The sequence below is a fragment of the Ornithodoros turicata genome, chromosome 2 (assembly GCF_037126465.1).
Source record: "Ornithodoros turicata isolate Travis chromosome 2, ASM3712646v1, whole genome shotgun sequence".
Lineage (NCBI taxonomy): Eukaryota > Metazoa > Arthropoda > Arachnida > Ixodida > Argasidae > Ornithodoros > Ornithodoros turicata.
The window spans coordinates 92,050,381-92,059,908 of record NC_088202.1 but is presented as its reverse complement, the minus strand read 5'-3'; the positions used below and the strand labels follow the sequence as shown (position 1 = coordinate 92,059,908).

At 43.9% G+C, this 9,528-nt stretch overlaps 1 protein-coding gene across 1 annotated transcript; it reads left to right on the top strand.

Annotated features, from left to right (window-relative positions):
- Nucleotides 1-2,139: 2,139 nt before the first annotated feature.
- Nucleotides 2,140-9,293, top strand: LOC135385785 (gastrula zinc finger protein XlCGF57.1-like). The gene is made up of 3 exons (XM_064615296.1): nt 2,140-2,357; nt 2,631-2,701; nt 3,219-9,293. Exon 3 carries the CDS (start codon nt 3,235-3,237, stop codon nt 4,900-4,902), a length of 1,668 nt encoding a protein of 555 aa, XP_064471366.1. The 5' UTR covers nt 2,140-2,357; nt 2,631-2,701; nt 3,219-3,234; the 3' UTR covers nt 4,903-9,293.
- The last annotated feature ends 235 nt before the right edge of the window (nt 9,294-9,528 follow it).

The window sequence follows — 9,528 nt, the reverse complement described above, 5'->3', positions numbered from 1 at the left end:
TGGAGGTAAATATAAAGAACAAACTGTTAAGACCCTATGAAGACAAATTTGAACAGCAATTGCTTCAAGACCTGTTTTCAGTGGAAGGTGCTTCGTAGGAACAGGACTGCAACACCGCCAGATGTACGTGTTGCATCTAAACGATCTTTTCGGAACAGGTTCCACCACCTGAGTGTGTGTGTCTGTTGGGGGTGCAGGTACGTTTCTTGTAGTGCGACACAGAATGCATCATACCTGTCCGAAAGATCGTTGACGTCATCCAGATTTGTGAAAAGCCCTCGACAATTCCACTGTACGACAGCCACAATGAAGAAACTAAGAGGAATATATACAAAACGTGTCTGCATTATGGAGAAAAGTGTACTATTCAAGCAAAGTATTATAACTTTTTCTTTGGGGGCATACGGGCTGTCTCGGTGTTTTCTTCCGAGTAGCCGCCAGTTCCTTAGGTGATATATCAGAGAGTGAGCCACTCCCCGATAGACCACCTTTCGGCTGTCGTTTTGACTGGGAGCTCGCGCTCGTGAATGAGCTTTGCGAGCTTGTGTCGTCATCGCATTCCATAGAAGTCGTTTCTATGGGTGGCGATGACAGGAGTGGCGTCGATGACGGTGACGCCACGGAAGTTTGGTTGGTTGGAGGTGGGTGGTTACCTCCTTGGTCTTCACTTGTGTTTAAGTCTGTCTGTGTGCACTGTGTGATCAATTTTGTTTTTTGTTTGACTGCTGCTGTAAATGACTTCTCAAAAAAGATGGGCGATACTTTTTTTTCTGGCTTCTGGGTAGCTTAAGTTTTGGGTAACCTTAACGTGCAAAACTTCTTTTTCATACTTCCACTTCGAACAGGATCTGGAGTATGATGGATGGTCCTTGGAGCAGTTGACGCAGCAGTCTGGCCCTTTACATTCTTTAGTCTCGTGGCCAGACTGACCACATCGTGCACAACAAGCGGAGCCACGGCACGAGTCCGCAGCATGGCCAAACTTGTTACAGCGGAAACACCGGAGAGGATTTGGAATATATAGGGACGCACATCGGCTGACAGATATCAGACTTTCAATTTCTCGGGGAGTGTTGGCTGGTCAAATGTAAGCACGATGTTCCTGGTTGTTATGTACTCATTATTTTTCCTTATTTTTATCTTACGCACGTCGATCACTTGCTGCTCTTTCAAGTTGGCAAGGATCTCCTCAACCGGCACATCAATTAGTTCGGGAACTGCAACCACTCCACGACAACTGTTTAATGCCTCGTGAAGTGATGCAGCAATCTGTATATCAAGCAGTTCACGAGTGTTCAGGATTTGTTCACAATCAGCCTCAGATGTACATTTTATAAGGAGGTCTCCTGATCGTAGCTTCTTTATTTCCGAAATGTTTGTTGACAAGGATGTTACTGCTCTTTCAATAAAGAATAAGGTGACATCTTTCCAAGAGGTACAGTTTTTCCATTTTCTGGAGACATGGCTGACAGCACGATGTACTTGGCACAAAAAGGTTTGGATTTTCGTAGGAAGAATTCGGTCCGGGTACGTTTACCGCCCCCGATCGGAAGGGAATTAGAATGTTTAACCATGCGAGGTTTAAGAAAATGAATGTTCCTAATTGTCACCCACACTTCACATTCATACATGTGGGAAGGTCCCGGAGTTTTAAGGAAAACCCATCGGCCGGAGCTTGACCAAGACCCCGATCGCCACCGTTCAAGGTTCCTGACCCTTCACCTTGCATCCCCTCGGCACGGTACGGATAACACCTTGGGACTGGGGGCTGGGGTCCGTGGTGGCGCCACTCACCAAACACTAGCCGAAGCCAGTGCCCCCTGCGGGGGTAACGTGCACGCGTTTTTACTCAATTCGACTACGCATCTGTAATCTTAGACGTAACTTTTAACACCATCATCTTTCCACTTTGAGACAGCTCGCTCAAAGCATCATATAAACTCATATTTTCTGGGACCATATTAGAGTACTGCACGGGACGCATTTTTCGGCCCGAGCCTTGTCCAGGTCCGCCAAAGGAAGGCTTCAACCGGTTCGGGTTTTCGGGTAAGCCCGAGCCCATACGGTGCTCCCGTTCGTATTTCCCACGCGCGCGCACGGCGACGCGCGCGACTCCAGCGATTTCTTAAAAGCGGCGGACAGACTGCACCAGAGGGCGCAACGCGCAGTTGTCATGGCGATCTGACGCGCTGAGCGTTGAATTGGCAATGTTTTTACTTTTGCCATTTTTAAAACGGAAATTTAAACATATTTCTGACCGCATGTTCTTCTCAACATACGGCGGAGTGACAATGTTCAAGCGAGCTGCTTTTATAGGCTGCCCTAGCCTATATCAAGCCAAATGGGCAAGAAAAAGGGTAAGCCAGATTTTCTTCTTTTTTCCCCTCTCTTGCGCTGCGCTTTCCTTTTTGTCTAGTGGCAACATGTTTCCTAGCGCAGTTGGCGTCGTTTTGGATCCCGTTTCCGCGGCGTCGAGAAACGGCTTATAAAGTGCTCCAAATCATACTGAAATCCAACTTCGCATAATTTTGAACTCGGTGCGCGGGAAAACAACTGCTATATCGCAATGCCTTTTGCATTCGCTCGCATGAAAGCTTCTAATAAAAATGCGTGTTTTGCTTCATCTACAGCGACTGGTTGCTGAAGAATGTTAAGATCAGAACACGTCGTCTTCGAGTGGTGGTAAGCTTCGTTCTTCGTGGTGAGTACTCCGATATTTACCTAACTTTTGTTTCGCGCACGAAGTCAAGCGCACCGTAAGCAGTTTCAAACACCGAACACCGCGGCTATGTGCGCCCGCAGAGGAACTTTGTTGTCGCTCACCTCTGTAGCGGAGGAGACCAAAATGAAAGTGAGAGAAGTTGGTGTAACCAACCAGTTTACTGCTTATTATAGGAAGTGTTCAAGAACATTTAATCCTGAACAAATTTGAGTTATGGGCAACTTGAAAGCAGTTCCAATATTGAAAAAATTGATCATATCCAGACAATCAGGGACAGAGCAAAGAAGTTTTGCACCAGACATACTGTGTTAAGCTCCTCACCTAATTCAACCTCACATAAAACACATTCAGAAACATACTGAGCATTACTGAACGAGCAGTTGTACTGAACAAAATTTTCTGACCCTTTCCTACGTTCCAAAAACTGTGTAGTCCCGACGACGTGAAGTTCCCTACAGTTCTTGGTATGCACAGACTGACTATGATCACCTTACAGGCAAAAGTAACAAATCATGGATGACACGGTCAATCACCACATGCCTCTGTCTCCAACAGAAGAGTATGGCACTGATCAGGAAGAAACCTACCTCTGTCCACTCTGCCTCTATTCAACAACAAATGCTTCCATCCTATTGCGTCACATTTTCATACATACTGGCGTGAAGCCATACTGTTGTCTCGAATGTGGTGAGCGATTTGCACTTCCGGAGACCCTGAGCCAACACCTATCCAAGCACCCTCGAAAGCTGCCACTACGTTGTGAACGCTGTGGAAACTCCTTTCGCTTTCGGCTCCAGCTCACTCGGCACGAAATGCTCTCGTCTGTGGAGAGCTTGCACTACTGTTACTGCTGTGGCAAAGGCTTTCTGTCCAGTGCAGACATCTTCCAGCATGCACGGTCTAAACATCCACGATCTCGAAAACACGAGTGCGACATCTGTGGCCGTTTCTTCCCGACCTTTGAAAGTATTAGTATTCACAGCGTGTTCCACTTGCGGCACAACAGTCCCGATGGGACAACGGCAGAGTTCTTCCGCGCCAGGAGGCGTCATTTCCACAAGGCTCCACGGCCACACCGCTGCCCTCACTGTGCTAAGCATTTCCTCTACGTACAATCATGGAAGCGGCACCTTCGTAAGCACAAGTACGACCAAGCTCTTACATGTCGTGTGTGCGAGAGGCCTTTCTCCATGCTCTGCTCCCTGCTAGCGCACATGAAAGACCACGAAGAGGAACTGCGGTCCAGTGCAGAAGAACCTCCGCAATGCGTGCCAGTCGAACCGCCGCATGAATGCGAACTGTGCGGGAAGACCTACTCCACCAGCAACAGTCTGCGCGCCCACCGCAAGACACACAGTGCCGATCGCCCCCACAAGTGCAGCGTGTGCCAAAAGCAGTTCCTGCGCTCGTACGACCTCAAGCGTCATTTACGCATCCACACTGGCGAACGACCCTTTGCGTGCGATGTGTGTGGACAAGGCTTCTTCCAGAGCTCTGCCATGCGCAATCACCTACGTACCCACACGGGGGAGCGTCCCTTCTCCTGCGATGTCTGTGGCAAAGACTTCACTCTTGCTTCGACCTTGCGAGGCCACATGAAGATCCACACAGGGGAGCGCCCACATCGCTGCCCCCTCTGCGTTAAGACTTTCTCACGACCTTACGAGCTCAAGAGTCACATGCGCATACACACAGGTGAGCGACCGTTTGCTTGTGGGGTTTGTGGCCTGGGCTTCGCACAGGCAGCGACGTTACGCACACACATAAAGATCCACGAGCAGGGACCTGCTCCACCGTTGCTGACATGCCGCCTCTGTGGGGAAAGTTTCACAGAAGTTGCAGGCCTTGAAGCACATGCGAGGGCTCATGACAACCAGCCGTCTGACAACGCGCCACAGCCATTTCGCTGCAGCATCTGCTCGAAGACTTTCACGCGACAGACACATCTCCGCAACCACATGAAGCTTCACTTGGGACCGCAACCCTTTCGTTGTGAGGTGTGCAGCCAGACATTTGCGCAGTTCTCCAGCCTCAAGACACACCTGAAAGCCCACGTAGGGGAACCTTCATACTCTTGTTCTGCTTGTGGGCAGCATTTCCTCCAGTTTCCTGCACTGAAGTCACACATGTTACTGCACTCCAATGAAAAGCTGGCTAACTTGGTTGATGGAGGCCTATGAAGTGAAATGTCTTTGGTATATAGTGAGAGTCATCTTGATATAATTTAAACACTGATGTGTCGCATTAGTGTATTGCAGCGTTGAAAAAATATAGGCACCACTCTCAAACATGCTTAAGATGGCTGTGCCTCACATGGTGTTGTGTACTCTGTTCAAACCAGATCCCCCCTTCCCTGAGATATTTATATCAAACTCGTGTTTTGTTTGAGTTGATGAAGATTGTACAGTTATTTTGCATAACACAAGCAAGTGATGTTTTATTTTGTCCATAAAATACATTTTATTGTACTGTATTGTACTGTAAGTGGTAGTGTTCACCAGCAGTAGTGGAGCCATCCTTCCATATGTCATTTAAAGGAAGGATATACATAACAACACAAACTATGACACAAGACTGCTTATGGGAATGTCATTACTATTTCTTTCAAGAAGCCCTGCACATCCCAAATTGTTTCACAATTTATTTTCTCGCGACGACCTCATAATGCTAAATGCCCGAGCGCTCCGAGACAAGTCAGTGTTTTTTTATGGCAGCGTGCATAGTGCCTACATATGCGAAGTCATAGCGTGGAAGTTGCCTCCATTTCACAAACCAACATTTTTGACATTTTTATGTCAGTATTACTCAGGGTACTGTATTCAAGGTCCTCTAAATCCTATTGTAATTTCACTACCCAAAAGTGTGATGCTGTTGTGCATGTCACATTTAACTGGTTAGCAACAAGAAAAGAAAAGAGAAGTGGAAGTATTAAGACATATGGGGAACTACTATTTAGCACTGTACCATCTGTGAAAATGATAAGACATCGAGAAAGTGTTCCCAAGCAGCACAACATCTTGGCCAAACCTGGCAATTGGTCCAATACTGGCAACACTGGCACAATATTGGGCCTCTATTGTCAATATTGGACCAAGATGATGTGCTGCTTGGGGACATTTTTGCTCATTCCGAAATCAAGCTGACAAACATCATGCAAAGGGGAAGTTCAGGCTGGGAGCTACAGATAGCTTGAGCAGGCCCTTGAAATATGTGTGGCTCTTGATCTTGAAACTTATCCCTCTACTTTTGATCACTGGGCTGCCAGATTCTCCTTCTATCAGTTAGTCAAACTGGATGTTTTACACGTACCATTAGCACTTGACATGCACTTCTAGCCTCAAGGGTGGGTAGTTCATGCTTATACCTATGTCGTTTCCTCAGTATTATGGTTGTTGGGCATGTACATGTGGTAGTCTTGCAAAAATTATATAGCAGTATGTTTTGTGAGTATTGTCCACGTGCTTAATTGTTGTGTTAGTGTTCGCCAAAGTTATGGCATAAAGGTTATGACGACCGACCAAAGATACCATTCTACCTCATGAAAGTTCCAATGAATGTGTCCATTTTGATGTATATTAGAGATTCCCCGTAGTGCCAAACTTGGGTTTCTTTTGTAAGTCCTTTACAGGTATTACTGGACACTTCCATTATGTGTGCAAGTGATAATGTAGTAGCACATATTGTAAAAATGGCAAAGCTTTAGTAAAGGCACCAAAGTCCTCAGTTCATGCACTAGTCCATTCTGTATCTTCATTCAATGTTTTGTTCAACAGCTAACCAGTGGCAGCTCACACCTACAGCCTGCTGCACCCCTGACAAATTTCCAGTTATCAATCCCTTTGTATATTATGCAGTTTGTTCATTGCACATTGCTTTGGAAGAAACTGTTATTTTTTACGCTTATGTCATTCCAGTTAGTGTACTGTACGAATAACTGTTAAAAGGAACGCACCACCACGTCCACGCCACAAATTTTTTTACAAACTGCAAGCTCTTTCGTCGATAATGCATGAGCCAGCACTGGATCTGTTCAACAAGAATAGACATTATCACTTAAAGATAATTCCAGTTTCTATGTACCATCAGGGACTGTGCCATACTGGGAATAGGCACACCATAAATAAGAATGAATTAATGAATGAAAATGAGTAGCGTATGACTTCCATGGGCACTGTTCTGTGTTGCAACCTCTCTGTGCATTTCAAGCTGTTACTTTAGAGCCAGGCAACCAAAGTATACTTTGCGAATATAAACTACGACTTCTGTGTCACAAGCAGAACTGTAGAAGGAAGGAGAAACATATCGATAAGAGTAACAGGTGTGCAAACTGAGAAACTAATCACTATCAGTATCCAGAGAGAATTATAGGAATGGCAAAACTACCTCGAGGATCACTGAACAAACTGCCATTGTACACAAGAAATGAGTTTGGTGTGTTTTTGGTATGTCGATACTGCAAGTGGCACAGACTCTTTGAACACAAAATAAGTTGTTTTTAGGTGTCAAAGCCATGTCTGTCGAGCAAAGTAGTCTGTGTGTTTCTTTTTTCTTTTTTTTTCATTGTGCTCGTGCTGTCCATTATCACTCTCTCAGGGTATTGAGTCAGAAATGACAGGAAAAAAACGGGTTTACTAGTCATAGCGGACGCTCTACTCATCCACAAGTTCCTAAATATACATGTGCTCATAGTGTGTGTCTTAGGCATGGGCCCTTTACTTGTTCTTGGAGTAGATTCTATTTTTGAGATGTGTAGCAAATGTGCCCATGTAACACATCATATTTGGCACAAATATACTGTATGTGTCATCTCATTTGTACGATACCTGGAGTTTTATCCACCAATCCAACTAGTCTGTCCGAATGCTTGACAACATGCTCACAAAGTGCTTGTTTTGCAAGCCAATGCGCAGTGATGTCTGCGGAGGTAATTTGTAATACTACTTCTGCTTTCTTTTTCCTTTTCTTTTTTTTTTTTAGATATACGGGTGAAGTAACGTTGTGTTTATAATTTCTGAAAGAGGCATATTGGAAAGTTGTGATCATTGTATCTTCTTAATACATCAAAACAGTCGGTGTTGTCACAAAAACTGTGATTGAAGATGATGTTTCACAACACTACACATACTGACACAGTATTACTGAGCATTCATCTGCTAGACTGAACTTTCAAATTAACTACATTTATTGCTGTCAGTTTTACGTTGTTCATAGTAGGATTTTAAGTAGGAGTGAGCACGGATTGAATATTTTAGGCATTTAACTGAGCAGCACTTTGATAAACTGATTCACCAATGAATGGGATGTGAGCCTTTATGCAAATGCAAAATTAGTCAACACCCTCAATTACAAAAATTATTTTTCATATATAAAGTAAAATAAATGAGGTCAGCAAAATGGCCTGGTATATTTCCCATGTACAATTTGGAACATGTTTTCCTCTTTACACCAATTATGATAAATGTACTCGAAAATACAAATTGCACAAATCTTAGTCTTGAAATACAAAACTAGGCATTGAAATATGCTCTTTGTAGAGCATAGCGATATGCTCTTTAATAAACGTGCAATAAAGATCCAGCTAGGGAAGCTTTGGCGGGAAGCTTAAAACTAAGTGCTCATAATTTTATTTTTGCCATGTGAAAAAAAAAAAGAAGCTAGTCTTCTAGTAGCAGAAAACATATTGTAGGTTCTTTGGCTCTTGCAATGGGAGTTAGCTACTCAGATCACTTAATTCGGACAACAAACAAACGAAAAATTTAAAAAAAATCATTATGTTATATGGCCGAGTATAATGAGTGACACGAAGCTATCCTATTCATTACGCAGCATGCTCCGTGTGACAACCACTGTCACGGTATGCCTGAAAACTGAATGTTTTGAACCCCTGCTGTTTCCATGTTCACGACATGGTTGTGTATACCCTTTCACGCACAAGGTGATTTCAAGAAGCCCTGGTCTCCTTCTTTATGTGTTGCTTTTTTGGTGCTTAATATCATGGAAGAGAACAGGAAATTATGTGTCAGTTTCACTCGTCTTTACGCTTCACACGCCGAGAAGGGCGAAATTATAAGGGAATTGAAAGAACTCCCAATACTTTCTTGCCGTTTCTGATAGTGGATTCCCACAGTTCCAAGTGGCACAGAGTTCTCGAACATTTTCATATGTTTTCTATTGCAACAAATCCTTCTCCAGTATTTTTTAACAATGTGTGTCATGTAATGCAATCGTGCAATCTGCAAAATTGCAGTTGGCTGATAAAAGTTTTTTATCAATGAGTTTGATTAACCAATTGATTACATGTCCAGTATGCCATCAGATGTTCAGTGTAATATATACATGTTCAGATTATATTAAGACTACTACTTCAGTATAAGCTCTGTTGTTACTTAAAAGGGTGTTTAAGTTACGTTATACTTCGTTAGCGGGCACTGCGCTCCAATGGGTACACGTACAGGTTGTAACGGTTTCATGCTACGTTTCCGTGTGTGTATGTGTATAGCATGTGCATGCAAAGTATGTATAACAATTATGCCATGTAAGCATACATCAATAAAAACATGGGCATCATGAACATGTGTGCATCCTTCATGAAAGTAATTTGTGGCTCCAGCTGTGGAGCTCACCGGTCAAATGAATACTAATTATAATAGTTATATACGATATTAACGACATTTGAATTCGATGGAAATTGATGTTCTGAGGCTGGAACACAGACAAACTACAAAACATCAATATTTGCATAACTGCTTAGATTATGCAACTGCTTTGACCACGACGAATGCTCCACATAGGTGTGGTTGACAGAC

What these genes read in the sequence shown, in the direction of transcription:
- LOC135385785 (XM_064615296.1), top strand. Translation starts at nt 3,235, where the DNA reads ATGGATGACACGGTCAATCACCACATGCCTCTGTCTCCAACAGAAGAG.